This window comes from Scyliorhinus canicula, chromosome 3 (assembly GCF_902713615.1).
Source record: "Scyliorhinus canicula chromosome 3, sScyCan1.1, whole genome shotgun sequence".
In the NCBI taxonomy this organism is placed as follows: Eukaryota; Metazoa; Chordata; class Chondrichthyes; order Carcharhiniformes; family Scyliorhinidae; genus Scyliorhinus; species Scyliorhinus canicula.
The window spans coordinates 104,146,449-104,167,380 of NC_052148.1; the positions used below are offsets into that span (position 1 = coordinate 104,146,449).

General features: G+C 44.3%; 1 protein-coding gene across 5 annotated transcripts in view; it reads right to left on the minus strand.

Moving 5' to 3' along the window:
* Nucleotides 1-20,932, minus strand: part of LOC119962848 (mannosylglucosyl-3-phosphoglycerate phosphatase-like) — a 99,174-nt gene that overhangs the window by 25,313 nt on the left and 52,929 nt on the right. For all 5 annotated transcript variants that reach the window (XM_038791014.1, XM_038791012.1, XM_038791013.1 and 2 more), the window contains one exon: nt 1,597-1,744. In XM_038791014.1, the coding sequence (XP_038646942.1) occupies nt 1,597-1,744 (148 nt within the window). The remainder of the gene's footprint in view (nt 1-1,596; nt 1,745-20,932) is intronic.

Consider the following 20,932-nt stretch of genomic DNA (forward strand, 5'->3'; position numbering starts at 1 on the left):
TTATTGATCTATCCAAATTCCTATTTAATATCCTAAGGACATTGGCCTTCTCTTTGAATAACCAAATTTCTTGAGACGATACTGCTCCCACAATTATATCACATAGAGTATTACCAGAATTTTAAAAACATTTCTAATTAAAGGAGCAATTTTACCACGGCCAATCCACCTACCCTGAACATCTTTGGGTTCTGGGGGTGAGACCCACACAGGCATGGGGGGAATGTGCAAACTCCTCACATACAGTTACTCAGGGCCTGGATCGAACCCGGGTCCTCACGCCCTGAGGCAGCAGTGCTAACCACTGCACCACCGTGCCACCCTATATTAGCAGATTTTGACCCAGAAACAATGAACAGATACTTAGAATATGGTGCTCACATAATGAGCAGAGCTTTGCCAAGGATTAGAAAATCCTAAACAAAATCATTAACATCTCACGTTTGAAATTTGGAGGCTCACGCATTTCGGCATGTAGGCATGCAAGACACTCAAAACTCCAAATGGAAAATTGGACTTGGAGCATCTTAGGTACTTTTGGTTCTAAATTTGAAAAGGTCAAAGAACCTGGATAACTTAATCAGTGAGGTGGGATCTTTAGAAGAGGCAAAGGCATAGTAGTATTGTCACTGGACTTGGTATTCCAGAGACCCAGGGTAATGCTTTGAGGACCTGGATTTGAATCCCACCAGGGCAGATGGTGGAATGTGAATTCAATAATGACGACCATGAAACCATTATAAAAAACCCAACTAGTTCCCTAACATGTTTCGGGAAGGACGCCTGTCTAGCCCACTTGTGATTCCAGATCCACAGCAATGTAGTGGATACTTAAATGCCTTTAGGGATGGGCAATAAATGCAGGCCCAGCCAGCGACACCCAAATCCCATGAATTAATAAAAAAAAGAAAACCAAGGTGTAAATTTGTATTAATTACAACCTTTGCTAATCTTCTTAAAACGTTTAAACAACTTAAGGGCCCAATGTTCCCACTGCCACTAATTCTGTGGAAGTTCAGGGATCAAGAGATAGAGCGACAAAAGCAGGATTGAAGCTCATGCCCTCTGCTATCTCAACACATAACCTTTTGATTAAATACCTTGTCGACCAAGGCATGCTAATACAGCCAGTTCTGCACTATTTTCCAGGAATTTCTGCCAGTTAGCTGTCAAAATTATAGCAGGAAACCAGAAACACCCATGAGTAACTTTGTTCCATGTGCGTTACTATAAATATCCTATAATGTAGCAAAAGATAAGAAAAAAAAATTAGTGGCTAGAAACTAGTTACTCCATAGGTAGTGCTTCTGCTCAAAATGCAAAGCACACAGGAGATCTAGGGCAGGATTTCCCATTGAATCCACTTCACGTCGACAGGAAACCCGTAGCAGGACTGGAAGATCCCACTGGTGTGAACAGCTGGAAGATCCCGTCCGAAGTATTTGGATATTAATATCTGAAATGATCATTTAGAGTGAGGCACATATTAAATCTTAAGTCACATGATTAATGCATTTTCTTCAAAGGCAATCAAAGGCATTTATACACAAGGCAATCTGGCTTTTTTTTTAAAACAGTATTAAGGGTACAACTTACCTTTGCAAGATATTCCTTGATTGCAAGTAAGTATGTTCTATTTCTGTCCAAGTACTGTCCCTGTACCTTCACCGAGTCTACAACAATCCTGTGCCCTGGTTCTGCACTTGGATCAAATCCAAACTCTAATCCTGCCACTTGAGGGAACCTTTAAAATATGAAACCTAAATGAAGTTTCAAATATTGAGTCAATTTTATCAAGATATTTAGCTATTTTCACCACACGATAAAGAGATGCTTAATTGTTTAGGTCAAATTTAATATTAAATTATTCATTGTACATATTCTATTCTTTCTATAACATTTAGATCAAGCCACCGAGGCAAAGGGATCTACACATACTCAGTTGGCACTAATCTTATTGGGTAATACTTTAAAGGAATTTATCCATTAAAAAAAATGTACATTCAACGCAGACTTATTGTAGTTCGATTACAAAATCAAACATTAGAACGTGGGTCAGATTACAATAGGTATACCCATTTATACACATACCATTTTCCATGTCATTGATCAGTGAATCAGGAGATATGCTAAAATGGGACAACTAATGTATGTAAATCAAGTGTGGACAGAAACAAGTCGATACTCACATGAAATATAAACTGTATGGAGAATTATAGATGCCAACTTTCATTTCCTTCCCCTGTCCTGGACAGAGGTTAGGCAATTGGTGCTTGTTCAACCTGTCGAGGTCAAGCATGCCACTATTTCCAGTTTCGGGACGTTAACTTAATCTGGGACACCCCAGTACAAGCCCGTAAAACTGGTGTAGATTTGCAGGCCTGCAGTCATAAATCAGGACTCCATGATCAGGGCCTTCTTTCTGACATAAATGTCTTTGGCCTGCCTACAGTGGCCAAGCTGAAACAACCCCACCCACCCATCTATGCTGGGCAGATATTTGTCCATCTCTCTCAATTCCATTTGTATCCTTCTGATATGGTTTCCATGTTTCCGCACTATAACATCAGCCCTGAACAAAATCACGAATTGTAATCACAGAATTACACAGTGCAGAAGAGGCTCTTCAACCTATCGAGTCTTCACCGACATGTGAAAAACACCTGCCCTACCTACTTAATTCCATTTACCAGTACATGGCCCAGAATGTTATGACGTGCCAAGTGCTTATTCAAAGTACTTTTTAAAGGATGTGAGGCAACCCGCCACTAACACCCTATCAGGCAGTGCATATCAGGCCGTCACCACCCTCTGAGTAAAAAAGGTTTTCCTCAATACCCCCCTAAACCTCCTGCCCTTTGAACCTGTGTCTCCTTGTGACTCACCCTTCAACGAAGGGGAACAGCTGCTCCCCATCCGCCCCGTCAATTCTCCTCATAATCATGTACATCCCTCAATCTTCTCTGCTCTAACGAAAACAACCCACGCCTATACAACCTCTCTTCATAACTAAAATGTTCCATCCCAGGCAACATCTTGGTGAATTCCTCCGCACCCCCTCCAGTGCAATCACATCCTCCCTATAATGTGGTGACCAAAACTGCACACTAGTCCAGCTGTGGTCTCACAGAGTTCCATACAACTCCAACATGACCTCCCTGCTTTTGTAATCAATCCCTCAATTGATAAAGGCAAGTGTCCCATATGTCTTTTTCACCAACCTATTAACCTGCCCTTCTGCCTTCAGAGATCTCTGGACAAACACTCCAAGGTCCCTTTGTTCCTCAGAACTTCCTAGTGTCATGCTGTTCATTGAATACCTCCTTGTAAAATTACTCCTTCGAAAGTGTATCACCTCGCTCTTTTCATGGTTAAATTTCTTCTGCCACTTATCTTCTCATTTGACCGTCCCATCTTTATCTCCCTGTAACCCAAGACACCCAACCTCACTGTTAACCACCCAGCTAATCTTTGTTCATCCGCAAACTTACTGATCCTATCCCTCCACATAATCATCTATGTTGTTTATATAAATGGCGAATAATAGGGGACCCAGCACAGATCCCTATGGTATGCCACTGGACACGGCCTTCCAGTCACGAAAGCAGCCTTCTGTTATCACTCTCTGCTTCCTATAGCTAATCCTCCTCATGAAATTACCCTGCATCCCATATAGATTTGCCTTCTTTATAAGTCTCCCATGTGTACCTTGTCGAAGGCTTTGCTGAAATCTATATAAACTACATCAACTGCACTACCCTCATCTACACACCTGGTCACCTCCTCAAAAAATTCAATCAAATTTGTTAGGCATGACTTCCCTCTGACAAAGCTGTGCTGACTATCCCTGATCAAATCTTGCCTCTCCAAGTGGAGATAAACTAACTGCTTCAAAGTTTTCTCCACGTTTCCGTATCACTGATGTGAGACTCACTGGTTTGTAGTTCCCTGACTTATCTCTACAGCCCTGCTTAAATAGTGGAACCACGGCATGTAGGGGAGGTAAGAGCATCGGTGTGTACCCCAATGTGCGGCAACCACCGATTTGCGTCAGGGAACATGGACGGGGGAGGGGGGGTATCGACTGTGGAGGACGGCAGGGATTGTGAAGATGGGGGATCTGAGGAAGGGAGCTTTCCGAGCATGAGGGCGCTGGAGGAGAAGTTTGGGCTGGCGAGAGGGAACGACTTTAGATACTTATAGGTGCGGGATTTTGTATGCAGACTGGTGCCGTCTTTCCCATATCTCCCGCCGAAGGGGAGGCAGGACAGCGTAGTTTCTAGGGGAGAGGTGGGAGAAGGTAGAGTCTCAGACGTCTACAAGGAACTAATGGGAGCTGAGGATACGCAGACCGAGGACCTGAAGCTTAAGTGGGAAGAGGAGCTCGGGGGGGGGGGGGGGGGGAGAGAAGAGATGGGAGGACGGCAGAAGTCCTGAGCAGAGTGAACACAACCGCAACATGGGCCAGTCTCAGCCTGATCCAGTTTAAGGTCGTGCACCGGACCCGCATGACGGAGGCCCGGATGAGCAGATTCTTCAGGCTGGAGGACGAATGTCCTAGATGCGGCGGAGGGCCGGCTAACCATGTACACATGTTCTGGTCGTGCCCTAAACTCAGGGGGTATTGGCAGGGATTCGCAGATGTTCTGTCCCGGGTATTGAAAACTGGGATGGTAATGAGCCCTGAGGTGGCCCTGAAGGGTTTCGGAGGACCTGGGAGTCCAGGAAGAGAGAGAGGCCGACGTTCTGGCCTTTGCTTCTCTGGTAGCCCGACGACGAATATTGTTAGCATGGAGGGACTCAAAGCCCTCGAGGGCTGAGGTATGGCTGTCGGACATGGCGAGTTTTCTTGGCCTGGAGAAAGTCAAGTTCGCCTTGAGATTCGCTATTAAGTTTCGCCCAAAGGAGGATATTGAGGCAGGTCCGTATGTGAACAGAGCCATGGTTTGCACTATGTTTAATTTGTGTCTTGACTTCTTTTTTTTTTGTACTGTACAATGACACTTTTTCTATAAGCTGAAAATAGCTCAATAAAATTGTTTGTTAAAAAAAATATAGTGGAACCACATTAGCTGTTCTCCAGTCCTCTGGCACCTCCCCTGGGTCAGAAAGTAATTAAAAATTTGGGCCAGAGACACAGCAATCTCCTCCCTTGCCTCCCACAGCAACCTGGGACGCAATTTATCTGGGCCTGGAGATTTGTCCAGTTTTAAGCTTGCCAATACTTCCCAATACCTTGCACTCCGTATGTCAATTTGCTCAAGACCTTGCAGTCTCTCTCCCCGAGTTCCATACCTACATCCTCATTCTCTTGGGTGAAGATGATGGTGAAGTACTCATTCAACACCCTACCAATGTCCCCTTGCTCCACCCACAGTTGGTTCCCTTGGTCCCTAATGGGCCTTACTCTTTCCCTGGTCATCCTCTTCCCATTGATATACTTATAGAATATCAGTTTTCTCATATCCCCTTTGCTCTCCTAATTGCTTTCTTAAGCTCCATGCTTTACTTTCTGTACTCCACTAATTCTTCCGCTGATTTGACACCTTGGGTGGGATTCTCCAACCCCCTGCCAGGCCAGAGAATCGCCAGGGGGGGGGGCGTGAATCCTGCCCCGACGTTAGCTGCTGAATTCTCTGGTGCCAGTTTTCTGGCGGGGCGGGAATCGTGTCGCGCATCGGGGGCCATTGGGAGCGCCCCCCCCGGCGATTCTCCATTCCGTGATGGGCCGAGCGGCCGCCCGTTTTCGGCCTGTCCCGCCGCCGTAAATTACCCAAGGTTCTTACCGGGGGAACCTGGCTCTGGTGGCGGCATGTTGAGTCCTCGGGGAGGGGGGGGGGGGGGGGGGGGGATTCTGGCCCCGCGATCAGGGCCCACCAATCTGCTGGCAGGCCTGTGCCATGGGGGCACTCTTTCCCTCCGCACCGGCCGCTGTAAAGCTCCACCATGACCGGCGCGGAGAAGAAACCCACTGCGCATGCGTAGGAATTACGCCAGTGGTTCTGGGAACACGCTGGCGCCCCTGCGCATGCACCAACTCATACTGGCCAGCGGAGGCCCTTCAGCGCCTGTTGGCGCGGCACCAATCACTCCGGCGCCGGCCTAGCCCCCGATGATGTGGAGGATTCCGCACCTTCCGGGCGGCCTGATGCCGGAGTGGTTCACGCCACTCTTTGGTGCCGGTACGGCCTGCCCGCCGGATACCGGAGAATCCCGCCCCTTAGAACATAGAACATACAGTGCAGAAGGAGGCCATTCGGCACATTGAGTCTGCACCGATCCACTTAAGCCCTCACTTCCACCCTATCCCCGTAATCCAATAACCCCCCCCTAACCTATTTGGACACTAAGGGCAATTTAACATGGCCAATACACCTAACCTGCACATCTTTGGACTGTGGGAGCAAACCTGGAACACCCAGAGGGAACCCACGCAGACACGCGGAGAACGTGCAGACTCTGGACAGACAGTGACCCAGCGGGGAATCGAACCTGGGACCCTGGTGCTGTGAAACCACAGTGCTAGTCACTTGTGCCAGCGTGCTGCCCTTGTACCTGCTAAAAGCCTCTCTTTTCCTTCTCACCGTATCCTGAATATCATTGGTCATACATGGCTCTCTGGGCTTGTTACTTAGTCCTTTCCATCAACCTTGAGCGAACAAGTTGGGCCTGTACCCTCCCCATTTCCATTCTGAATCTCCACTGCTCTTCTGTAGATTTTCCCTGGGCTAGATCCTGTCTTATGTTAATAAAATACGCTCTCTCTCTACCTAGGCCAATCCAAAGCTTGTTTTGCAACTTGTCTATTTCTTTGTCCATACCAAGCTAAAATTGTGCCATGTTGTGGTTGCTTTCACTTAAATGCTTCCCACCACCACCTCCTCCACCTGGTTTGGCTTCATTCCACAAAATTAGGTCCAGCACTGCGCTGTCCCTTGATGGACCCTTTACATATTGACCCAAAACGTTTTCCTACATACATTTTAAGAAATCCACTTAACATTATGACTATCCAATTAATGTTGGGAAAATTTAAACCACCTCATATAATTACCCTATTATTATTTTTACACACCTCCGTGAATAGTACACACTTTTGCACCTCAATTTCCTGCTGACTGTCTGGGGGGGGGGGGGGGTCTATATTCAACCTAGCAATGCGGTTGATTCTTTTTTATTCTTAAGCGCTACCCACAAAGCTTCATTCAATGTCCCATTTAAGATATCGGCCACAATTTAACGCTGCCCTTTGTGACAACTTCCGCAGAAATGGGGCCAGCTTCTCTCTGTCTTATGAAACCCAGCTCTATCTTTATATCACTTCTCTCTGTCCCTCTAACACCTCTGCACTGACCAACCAATCATTCTGTCTGGAATGAAATGCAGTTTTCACCAACCAAATATTAAGATCACCATCAGTCCCTTCCACAAATTTATACCTTATCATCAACGTCTTGCGAGTCAATTGCTGAAACTTAATTGTTCATAACTTTGAAATCAAAGACAACTCCAAGAATCAGATTAATATGCTTTGCCATATCTGGAGCTGACAATTCGAATGTTCTCCTTGCCTCCCATCCTCTACCCTTCATAAACTTAAATTTATCTAGAATTCATTGCATACAACCTATTGTGCATCAACAAGATCAATACTATTTAATTCAATAGAATGCCTGCAACATGTACCAATTAAGAAAAGCAGCCATTTGGGACTCATGTAGCACAGGAAGTTGTGCTGGCTCCTTGATGTAACTGTAAGCCCCAATCCCCTTTTCTGTCCCCACAGACTTGAAATTCTTTTATTTTCTAGTATATATTCAATTCTCTTTTGAAGGTTACCACTCAACATACTTCTACCATCCTTTTAGGCAGTGCATTCCAGATCATAACAACTGTGTAAATCAGAAATTCTCATCATTCATTCTTTTACTAATTATTTAATGGTAATTGAATTGATGATTTAATGCAGTGGCAAAACACTGCACATTAATTACTTAAAAGGAGAAAATTGTGTTGGGATCCTCCTGAAAGTTAGGCAATTCAAAGAACTGGAGAATATCATGAGGAATTGGCTTGGAAAATTAGTTAAATGAAAGCAAAAAAGTGCTGTTGTGATTCTGCCCATCACTATAAACCATAAAATGGGGCTGTGGATTCAATATAATAATGAATTGATTGAAGCAGCACAAAATATTGTTAAATGTGGTCTGCACTTACCAGAAATTAATTTTTAAAATATTGGGCAGTATTTTCCAGTAACCCCGGCAACAGGCATCGTGATGGGGAGAACAGAAAAAATCAGTTTGTGGCCAAAAGTCTGTTTTCCACCAGATTAAAACTGGTTTGCAATTTACCGCTCCTGACTTTCATGGTAGGTTGGCTAGCCTACCACACCATGTCAAGAACTATATTTGCAAATCACGACTGCTCATTAAAAGTCCAGCTCTCTGGAATCATGCCCCCTGCTGTCAAATCAACTGGCCACACCAGCGGTTAATTAAACTGCTGTGAGGTATGGCCAGATGGAACAGACGTGCAAATGGCGAACTACACTTCACTCACAACCTCGAGGTTTGTGTACACAGTGCTTGCTTAACTTGCACTGCACTGTGTTTGCAGCTGCTTGGGCTCCGTGCTCAGGCAATACCAAAGGGAAACAGGGAGGGGTTGGTTTGTGAAGGCTTGACAGTTGGGTAGCAAGGGAAAGGGCTGGAAAGGCTGTGGGGATTTAATGGAGGCCAGGGGGAAGGGGAGGATAGACACACATGACTGGGGAATTGGGGAAGGGTTGGACAGAGACATATAGCTGGGGTGGGATGACTGGGGAAGGGGTGGACAGACACGACTTGGGAAATGGTGGACAGAGATACATTACTGAGGTGGGGCCAGGAAAGTAGTCAGAGCCAGAATTCAGAGACAGTCCTGGCCACATGCGCTATAAATAGTTGGGGCCAGAAAGCATAGATAGTCTTGGAAAATTGTGCTACAAGTAGTCAGGGCCAGAAAGAAGAGATAGATCTGGAAAATTGCATTCCAAGAATTAAATACATGAGAAAGAATTAAAGCAACTTGAATACGAAAGAAAGAGAGAAGAAAAAGAAAGAGAAAGAGAGAGAGAAGAAAGGAAAACAGAAAGAATAGCCCGAGCAGAACAAAAAGGAAGAGAAAGGGAGATACAGATCAGGGAAAAAGATAAAGAGAGTTGGAACTTCAGAAAATGACCATGAAACAGGACAGTCAGTTAAAATTGGCAGATGTAAAGGGAAACGTACAGTTGATGGATAGTGATGAGGATAGTGAGAAAGAGCGTCAAAGTCGAAGGCTTGGTGGGAATCTATTTAAATATGTCCAAGCATTGCCAAGGTTTGACGAGAAGGAGGTAGAAGCCTTTTTCATTTCATATGAGAAGGTGGCTAAACAAATGAAATAGCCACAGGACATGTGGGTATTACTGATTCAAACAAAGCTGATAGATAGGGCTAGTGAAGTGTTTGCATCACTACTGGAGGAGGTATCTGAGACGTATAAGGAGGTGAAAAAATCCATCTTAGGTGCTTATGAACTAGTGCCTGAAGCCTACAGACAAAGGTTTAGAAATGTAAGGAAAGAATTTGGTCAAACATACATGGAGTTTGAAAGGATAAAACAGAGTAATTTTGATAGGTGGATAAGGGCTTTGAAAATAGACCAAACGTATGAAGCTCTCACAGAAATAATACTTTTAGAGGAGTTTAAAAATTCAATTCCTGATGTAGTCAGAATTCATGTGGAAGAGCAGAGGGTTAAAACTGCGAGATTGGCAGCAGAAATGGCAAATCATTATGAATTAGTTCATAAATCAAAGTTTGGTTTCCGACATCAGTTTCAGCCTGTGAGGGATAGAAACTGGGGACATGAGAAATACTCAAGTGGCAAAGCTAAAGGTGATCTGATGGGAGATAATAAGGAGAGTGTACCTCAGATTAAAAAAGAAATCCAGGAGGGTGGAAAAGAAATGAAAAGTTTCAAATGTTTTCACTGTAATAAACCAGGCCATGTAAAGTCACAGTGTTGGCAGTTGAAGAAAAGCACTGGGAAGGCTGATGTGGTTAAAACAGGATAAGACAGTGGGGTTTGTTAAAGTGGTAAAGGAAAGCCCAAGTGAAGCGAAGGAGGTGCAAAAGATTGTACAGCCTGATCAAGAGGTGATTGATAAGAAGGTGCCAGATCTCTTTAAAGAATTTACTTGTGTGGGTAAAGTTTACTCGTGTATCAGGAGGAGCAGGTAAAGAAATCACAATTTTAAGAGATACGGGAGCTAGTCAATCTTTAATGGCAAGAGATGAGGAGTTATGTAGTTTGGGAAGAATGTTGGTAGTGTTCAATTATATAAGGTAAGGTTGGAAAGTCCAGTGAAGAGTGGTGAAGTGGTAGTAGGAGTAATAGAGAAACTGTGGGAGTGATGCCTACTGTGGTTGATAAGCCAGTGGAAAATCAGACAACTGAAGTGTTGAAGGACGAATATCCTGGGATTTTTCCGGATTGTGTAGTGACACGGTCGCAAAGTCACAGGTAAAGACAAGAGGAGAAATCAAAAAGTAAAGATGAAGTTGAAGTGCAATTATCAGAAACGATTTTTGATCAGATGGTTGAAAAAGAACAAGAACAGGTGGAGGATGAGGCGGATATTTTTAGTTCAGGAAAATTGGCGGAGTTACAACAGAAAGATGTAGAAATAAACCGGATGTATCAGAAAGCATACATGGAAGAGGAATCTGAGTGTATACCGGAGTGGTATTACCGTAAAAGTGATGCCTTGATGAGAAATTGGAGACCTTTACATATGGAGGCGGATGAAAAGTGGCCAGAAGTTCATCAAGTAGTATTGCCAGTAGGGTATAGAAAGGAGTTGTTGCGAGTTGCACATGAGGTACTAGTGGGAGGTCATTTGGGAATAAGGAAAACTCAAGCTAAAATCCAGAAACATTTTTATTGTCCTGGACTACATAAAGATGTAGTTAAATTTTGTCAATCATGTCACACATGTCAAGTGATAGGGAAACCTCAAGCAGTGATAAAACCAGCGCCCTTTATACCCATTCCAGCATTTGAGGAACCTTTTACAAGGGTCCAAATTGATTGCGTAGTTCTGCTTACTAAAACGGAAAGTGGGAATCAATATTTGACTATAATGGATGTGTCTACTAGGTTTCCAGAGGCCATTCCAGTATGTAATATTACAGTTAAAAAGATTGTGGAGGAGTTACTTAAGTTCTTTACTAGATATGGACTACCCACAGAAATACAATCGGATTGAGGATTGAATTTTACCTCAAGGTTATTCAAAGAAGTTATGGATATTTTAGGAATAAAAAAATTTAAATCAACTGCGTATCATCCAGAATCGCAGGGAGCGTTAGAAAGGTGGCATCAGACATTATAGACAATGTTGAGGGCTTATTGCCACAATTATCCAGATGATTGGGATAAAGGAATTCCATTCATACTGTTTGCAATTAGGGTTGCACATAATGAATCAACCAAATTCAGTCCTTTTGAACTAATCTTTTGTCATGAGGTAAGAAGACCACTTAAATTGATTAAGGAAGAATTGGTGAGTGAGAAATCGGAAATTGCATTATTGGATTACGTGTCAAATTTTAGGGAACGATTAAATAGAGCAGGTGAATTGGCCTGACAACATTTAAAAGTTGCACAAAATGTGATGAAACTGGTCGCGGACAAGAAATCCAAAGTTCGTAGTTTTGCCAGTCGAGATTAAGGTTTAGTGTTGTTACCAGTGAACCTTTAAAAGCAAGGTTTTGTGGACCTTATCAGATTGAAAGGAAATTAAGTGAGGTGAATTATGTGGTAAAAACACCAGGTGGAAGGAAGACTCACCGAGTGTGTCATGTGAATATGCTTAAAAGGTACTTTGAAAGGGAGCAGAGAAAAAGGAGGAGGTTGTAATGATTCTAACTCAAAGTGACGAAACAAATCCAGATGACTATGAATTTGACATACCTCAAATTAAATTGTAAAACAAAGATGTTCTTAAACATTGGGATAAATTGTTGAGTTACCTTCCAGAGGAAAAATGGACTTGAAAGAGATATTGATATCACATGGGCATGTTTGTGGAGCTAAACTGGGATGTACTAAAATGGCTATACATGGGGTGCGATTCTCCGCTCCCCATGCCGGGTGGGAGAATCGCGGGAGGGCCGGGCGACTCACGGAGACTCTCCGGCCCGGATGGGCCGAGCGGCCTGACGTTCCCGACCGGTTCACGACGGCGGCAACCACACCTGGTCGTTGCCGTCGTGAACATGGGCGGCAAATGCTCGTTTGTGGCTTGCGGGGGGCGGAGAGGGGAGTGAGCACCACGGCTGTGCTCGGGAGGGGACTGGCCCGTGATCGGTGCCCACCGATCGTCGGGCAAGCGACTCCAAGCGACGCACTCTTTCCTCTCCGCCACCCTGCAAGATCAAGCCGCCACGTCTTGCGGGGCAGCGGAGGGGAAGATGGCAACCGCGCATGCACGGGTTGGAGCCGTCAGCCGTCGTGACATCAGCCGGGCATGCGCGGCTGACGTCACTTAGACGCCGCCGTTGCGTCATTCTCGGCGGCCGAGATTTACGGAGCGCCGCTCCTAGCCCCCTTGGGGGGGAGGGGGGAGGTGAATAGGGTGCGAGGAGTGGCCTCCGAGGCCGTCGTGAAACTCGGCCGAGTTCACGAAGGCCTTCCCGATTCCGCGCGGGAGCGGAGAATTCCGCCCATGATGTAGATGTGGGAAATGCTGTTCCAATCAAACAACATCCATACAGACTTAACCCTTTAAAATTGGCACAGGTTAACAAAGCGATTGGGAGTATGCTTAAAAATGGCATAATTGAAGTGGGTTGCAGCCAATGGAGCTCACCCATAGTGATGGTACCAAAACCAGACGGTACCCAACGGTTGTGTGAGGACTATAGAAAGGTTAATGCAGTTACAAGAACGGACTCTTATCCTATCCCGCGTTTGGAGGACTGCATTGAGAAAGTGGGACAATCAGCTTTTATTTCCAAACTGGATTTACTTAAAGGTTACCGGCAGGTATCTTTATCCGAAACGGCGAAGGAGATTTCAGCTTTTGTGACTCCAGATGGTATACCAATTCAAAGTTATGCCATTTGGCATGAAAAACGCCCCAGCCACATTTCAATGGTTAACTAACAAAGTTGTTTCAGGATTATCCAATTGTGTGGTGTACATTGACGATCTGGTAAATTTCAGCCAGACATGGAAAGAACATTTAAAACATCTGATGGAGTTATTCGATCGACTTCAGGAGGCGGATTTGGTGATAAACCTAGCCAAAAGTGAATTTGGAAAAGCCCAAGTCACTTTCCTTGGCCATACAATTGGACAGGGTCGAATGTTCCCACGGGATGGGAAACCAAAAGTTATTGAGTTTCCGATACCCTCAAGATGAAGGGAAATAATGCAATTTCTTGGCACGAGTGGATTTGATCGAAGATTTGTGCAAAAGGTTTATAGCATGATTGCTCCACAGCGGAGTTTCAACAGACATTTTACTGCTCGAAAGCTGTGATAACCAATGCTCCTGTGTTGGAGAATTACAAGGGACTCTGTGATCAGATTGAACTAAAGTATCTAACTTTAAAGAGACATGCCGAGTCGTAGAGAAATGGATGGATCATGCAGAGACCTTCTTGTTCAAAGAGACCGTCAATCGAGAAGGATTCCTGTTGGAGGAGGAAAAAAAAGGACTATAATATTATACCTGTTTGCGTGCGTTATTCCTTTTTGAAAAGAAAAAGTATATTCATTGTGTGCATTGCTTAAAGGCTAGTGAAAAGGTGAAAAATGAAGTCATCTTGAAGTTGATGGTTTATTTTTTTTCTTGGGGGAGGTGTCATTTGAGAGTACCTATAAGAAATGAGTATTTATAAATCGGTTTGTATAAAAGTATCTGTAGTGAGAGTACCTTTAAGAAATGGGTGTATTACTGCAGTGATGTCAGAGAGTGGGTGGAGCTGTGCTGTCTGTCAGCTTTTTACTTTTGTTTTAGGCTGTTTGCTGCAGCTGTGTTTTAGTTTTGTTTTCAGAGCTAGATAGCTGCAGTCACAGCCAGAAGATGTATTAGAGTCTCTCTCTGTAATAGAAAGACTGTGAATCGATCCTGGTGATTTAGTGACTTTAACCTGATGTGGTTCTGGTAAAAGGTGATTTAAGTCTTATGGCTGTTAAAAGGAAAGCTGAAAGGATTACTTATTGTTGTATTCTTTGGGGGTGGCATTTGAATTAATGGTTGCTAAGATGTTCACTGTATGTTTTAAAAAGGTTAACTTGAGTTCATAGAATAAACATTGTTTTGCTTTAAAAAATACTTTTCGATTTCTGCCGTACCACACCTGTAGAGTGGGCCATGTGCTCCCCATACCACAATCTATTAAAAGTTGTTGGTCAGGTGAACTCCATGCTACACTTTGGGGTTCTCTAAACTCTGGCTCATAACACACTCATCACCCAAGCTTCATCTGGAGCTTCCTAAGTTCCCGTCCAGGATTACTTTGGCATCTGTGGCCCCGAAAATGCCAACTTTGCACTAAGGCATTAATGAGTAACATGGTTCATAATAAAGATCACCCATGAGATGAAGTGAAACTTCACTCTGATCCTATTTGAAGCCTCACGTTTTTATTCCAGCAGTTTCAAATATACACACAGAATACTGGCATACTGTCAAACCATGCTAGCCAGATCTTCAGGTTCAGAGCAATATCCTCCTATTTAATAGTCCTGCATCAAGAGCCGAGATACACACATCTGATTTTGCATAGTCGTTGCCGGCTAGCAGACATTTCAGGAGTCACCAAGTGCTAGTTGGGTCCATAGCTCTGCATCATACAGGTGGAGAGTGGAAACTACTACACGGGTGATGTCTAGCTGTTCATGCGATCATGACATTCCCCAACTGGCTGCCATGAGCGCCTAAGGTCCCCGGGTATTTCTTGAAATGTTACCCACATTCAAGCCTGACAGCTGCTACATGGAGGTCACTGAAAAATGCACTGAGTTAGATTGATTCCAATGCGGGTTGCATAAGAAACTATAAGATCCGCATTCACTAGTCTTCAATGCAGCAGCATCAGGAGAAAAAGCAAACTGCAAAATCTATATTCATGAGACCACATGCTATGCAAGTCTAAGATATGCAATTCACAACCACCATGTTGTTAGAGCAACAGGCTTTTCCCATGTCACTTCCGTGGACATAACGGCTAACTGACTGCACAGATGGTGCGCAACACCATAAAGTAAGCACATGATAGGAGTTATGTGAGGGGATGCACCTGTTACATTGGTATGACCTAGGAGCATTGCATGAGATACAAGAGCTCGTCACTGGATGAGAATTTCAGAGAATTTACGGAAGTACAAAGTATATAGTGAGTGAATACCCATGTCACCTCTGTGCTCTCAAAATGTCTTAATTTTTCTTATCACATTGCTACGTCTTGGTGTATCCCCGACATCCGTAGTAGAGGTGGAAGCAGCCTTCTGACTGATCTACCCTGTTGTCTGTGATGAACTTGGTGAGTGTCCTCTGGAGGGCCCCAGTCCCCATCCAGAAATAGGAGTTGATGAGGTAACAGCGGAAGAATCTCAACCCATCCCACCACGATATCTTTAAGCATAGCTAATTAACTAAAAAGCAGATGGTCCAGCGCGGTTTGTTTTGGGAGAAAAGCAAGCTGGCAGTAGATCCGGAGGAACAGTGATAGCAGCAGTTACAAAAATAGTCATAGAGTCATAGAGGTCCACAGCACAGAAAAGGCCCTTCAGCCCATCGCGTCTGCGCCGGTCAAAAACAACCACGTAAGTATTCTAATCCCATTTTTTAGCACCTGGCCCATAGCCTTGTATGCTTTGGCATTCCAAGTGCACATCTAAATACCTCTTAAATGTTAAGGTCTTTGCCTCCACCACCCTTTCGGTAATGAGTTCCAAACTCCCATCACCCTCTGGATGAAAAGGTTTTTCCTCACATTCCCTCTAAACCTCCTGCACCTTACCTTAAATCAATGCCCCCTGGTCATTGATCCCTCTGCCAAGGGGAAAAGCTTTTTCCTGTCTATCTATGCCCCCTCATAATTTTATATATCTCAATCATATCACCCCACAGTCTCCTCTGCTCCAAGGAAAGTAACCTCAGTCTATCCAGTCTCTTTTCATAGCTAAAACTCTCCAGCCAGGCAACACCCTGGTAAATCTCCTCTACACCCTTTCTAGTGCCATTACATCCCTCCTATCATGTAGATTACCAAATTGCACACAATACTCTAGCTGTGGCCTAACAAATGTTTTATTTATTTACAAGTAGATTTTAATTTTTTTTTCCAATTAAGGGGCAATTTAGCATGGCCAAATCACTTAATAATAATAATAATCTTTATCGTCACAAGTAGGCTTACCTTAACACTGCAATGAAGTTACTGTGAAAAGCCCCTAGTCGCCACATTCTGACGCCTGTTCAGGTACACAAGAGAGAATTCAGATTGTCCAAATTACCTAATAGCACATCTTTCGGGAATTGTGAGAAGAAACCGGAGCACCCCGAGGAATCCCACGCAGACGAGGGGAGAACGTGCATTCAGTGATCAGGGGTTGGGTCCTTGACACCCTAACCACTGCGCCGCCATGTCACCCAAAACAATGTTTTATACAGTTCCAGCATAACCTCCCTGCTTTTAACTCTTTGCCCTAGTTAATAAAGGCAAGTATACCATATGCCTTCTTAACTACAGTATCTACCTGCCTTGCTACCTTAAGGGACCAGGGTACATGCACACCAAGGTCCCTCTGATTCTCGGTGCTTCCAAGGGTCTTGCCATTTTCCATGTGTTCCCTTGCCTTGTTTGTCCTGCCCATGTGCATCACCTCACACTGAGTTCCATTTGCCACTGATCAGCCCATCTGACCAGACCTCCTAAAATCTAAGGCTATGTTCCTCATTATTTACCACCTCACCAATTATCATAGCATCCGTGAACTCACTGATCAACCCTCCTACAGTTATGTCTAAATCATTTATATAAACCACAAACAGCAAGGGCCCCAACACTGATCCCTGCGAGACACCACTGTACACAATCTTCCAGTCAGAAAAACACCCCTCAGCAATCACCCTCTGCTTCCTCCGACTCAGCCAATTCTGGATCCAATTTGCCAAATTCCTTGGATCCCATGGACGCTTACCTTCGCTATCAGTCTCCCATGTGGGACCTTATCAAAAGCCTTGTTGAAGTCCAAGTAGACTATGTCAAATGCATTACCCTCATCTCATTTCAAAACAAAAATTGTACTTGGTAATGAAGGTGAGGATGGATGGGCAGGGAATTCCTCAGGGTAGTGTCCTAGACCTAACTATCTTCAGCTGCCTCATTATTAACCTCCTTTCTATCATAAAGGTCAGAAGTAGGGATGTTTACAGATGATTGCACAGTGTTCAGCACCATACATGACTCCTCAGATAATGAAGCAGTCCATGTCCAATTGCAGCAAGATGGACAATATCCAGGCTCGGGCTGGCAAGTGGCAAGTTACATTCACGTCACACGAGTGACATCTCCTACCAAAGAGGATCTAACCATCGGCCCTTGACATTCAATGGCGTTACCATTGCTAAATCCCCCACACTCAACATCCTGGGGGCTACCATGGATCAGAACTGAACTAACCATTGTGTTGTTCCTCGTGTCTTAATAAAGCTCGTAGTCTCAACTGCGGAGAAGATGCTTTATTGTGAATTCGTTCTCTCTTCAGAGCTTAACATACGGCTACCTCAAATGCTACCTGCTTGTGTGTCTGTGTCCTGCTACGAGTTCTGCCTTCCGTGAAATGTGTCCTCACTTCCTGTCCCGGTGTATTTATAGTTCTCCCGTGCTCCCTCTAGTGTTTGCTCAGTTATATTGTATCTAGTCAATCTACGATCACCACATCCCCCTTTTTCTCTTTACATATTTTCTGTACATCGTTAAAGAAAATTGTACATCCTGTCCCGGTGTATTTATAGCTCTCCCGTGCTCCCTCTAGTGTTTGCTCAGTTGTATTGTATCTAGTCAATCTACGATCACCACATCCCCCTTTTTCTCTTTACATATTTTCTGTACATCGTTAAAGAAAATTGTACAAAACAGTTACTTATGATATGCGTATCTATACAAGTGATGGTGCTATTGCATATTTTACAAAGCCAATGTATTTATGTGTCCAATCTTAATAAAAACATTTATGAGTCCAAACTTGATGAATTTTTTCAGAGTTTTTTTCCTTTTTGTTGTTGATGACGTGGTGATATTGATATTGCAACTCCGTTGTGAATGTTGTTGGTGCTCCTTGTTATTTTAAGTAACCAATGCGTCATCCCGAGGTGTTTGCATGGTCGAACCACTGATATTGACTGACATGGACTTTTTTCTGTGCTTGTGGTATCGGTGTATTATCTCATCTGCCTTGAAAGCTGGTGTGCTTGCTTGTTCTAGAGCAGATGTGAGTTTGTGCGATTCGTTGTCATCCCATGGCATGTTTGTAGTGTTGTCATTGTTTTGCAGTGTGCTGTGGCATTGTCCTTCATGTGCCGAGTAGTACCATTGTGTACAAGTCGTTGTTTCATTGCTGTTGTTTCTGTCGTTCCTGTCTTTGTCGTTGTCGCTATCTTTGTTCCTGACTTTGTTGTTTTCGTTGCCGTTCTTGGTGCTGTTTTTGTCGTCGCTATCTTTGTTATGCTTCTTGTTGGTTTTGTTGTTCTTCTTGTAGTTTTTGTCGTTGTTGTTGTAGTTTTTGTTGGTGCTGTCGTTGTTCTTGTTTCTGCAGTGCTTCTTGCGATTTTTGTTGTTCTTGTCGCGCTTCATGTTGCTTTTGTTCTTGCTGTTGTTGTTCTCGTTTCTGCTGTGCTTCTTGCTATTGTTGTTGTTCTTGTCGCGCTTCATGTTGCTTTTGTTCTTGCTGTTGTTGTTCTCGTTTCTGCTGTGCTTCTTTTGGCTTTTGTTTTTCTTGTTATGCTCTATGAGTGTCCCGTGTGAATAATTTGAGTCATTGAACATTTCATCTCGAGAATGGTGAGAATGATCTGATGTTGCATCGGTGCTGGTGACATCAATCATTTGTGGAGGATTTGACTCCTCATCTTTGCTTTCTTGGTGCTCCTCTTCTGGAGTCAACTTCTTCTCGATTTCATTTGACGCGGTCTCTCTGGATTCTTGGCGCTCCTCTTCTGGAGTCAAAATCTGCATGATTTCACTTGACGTGGTGTCTCTGGACTCTTGGCGCTCCTCTTCTGGAGTCCAAATCTGCATGATTTCACTTGACGTGGTCTCTCTGGACTCTTGGTGCTCCTCTTCTTGAGTTAAAATCTTCATGATTTCTGTTGATGTTGTCTCACTGGACTCTTGGTGCTCCTCTTCTGGAGTCAAAATCTGCATGGTTTCTGTTGGCGTGGTCTCTCTGGACTCCAGGTGCTCCTCTTCTGGAGTCAAAATCTGCATGGTTTCTGTTGGCGTGGTCTCTCTGGACTCCAGGTGCTCCTCTTCTGGAGTCAAAATCTGCATGGTTTCTGTTGGCGTGGTCTCTCTGGACTGTTGGGCGGCCCGACTCTGTGCTTCTGTATAGACAAGCTGAGAACTGTCAGTCTCGCTGTGATTCTGTACGTCGAGTGTGATCACCTTGTCACTGTTTTCGCATGCAGTGGGTAGAGGTACATTGTCTTCTTCTTGCTCATGTGAGCTTGGTAGACTTTCATACTCTGCTTGCGGTTGCTCAGATACGGCGGGTTTACCTTCATGGTCTTGTTCATGCATGGTGTTCGCCAGGGAGTATTTGCTTGCATCCCTTTTGGAGTCTTTCATCACTCGCACTGTGGAGCCTGTCATCGCTCGCTCTGTGGAGTCTTTCTGTGCTCTCTGTGTGGCGTCGTCTTCGTCTTGGGTATTGCTGTCATCCAATGTATTGACGAGCTGCCATGGCATCATGGTGTTGGATTCATCTACCACGAGTAGATTCGTGTTGAGCTTTACGACCGTGTGGCTGATGCTGTGATCAGCATATCCGAATAACTCAGCCATGTCTGAGTAGTATTCTTTGAAAACCAAATCATCTTGGTTGGATTCTTCTACCACGAGTTGATTCGTGTTGAACTTTGCGAGCGTGTCGCTGATGCTGTGATTAGCATATCCGACTAACTCAGCCATGTCTGAGTAGTATTCTTCGAAACCCAAATCATCTTGGTTGGATTCATCTACCACGAGTTGATTCGTGTTGAACTTTGCGACCGTGTCGCTGATGCTGTGATTAGCATATCCGACTAACTCAGCCATGTCTGAGTAGTAATCTCCGAAAAACAAATCATCTTTTGTTGTTTCGGAATTCTTTTTGTTCTCTTCACTTTGGGTGGTGCAGACTGCTTTTTCCAGGGTGTTGTGCGAGTTATTTTCAACTGCTGGTTTAAGTTCAGGCGTTTTTCTGTGTTCTGAGGCAAGAAAAATTGGTTTTACCACTTTAAGTATCTTGTTTTCAATTTTCGGGCATTTCCCATTTAAGTAGGCGTGGTCGGGATGCTCAGACGTCATGACGTCACGCGTAGGAATGAATTGGGCATGCGCAAATCGGCCTTCTTTCACTGTGCGGTTTTGTGTCCATTGCGCATGCGCGGCTTGCGCATGCGCATAACGATCCGCGACCAAAACTTTTTGAGAGTGCGCATAACGATCGGCACCACTAACCTTTTTACACTGCGCATGCGCGGCGGGCGCATGCGTAGCATGCGTAGAACGATGAACGGATGGTTGGAACTGCGCATGCGCGGCTTCAGGTTCCGGCGCATGCGCAGACGCAATTTGTAGTTCTTTGTGTGCCCAAGACTGCAAAATGTGGTCGGACGCCATTT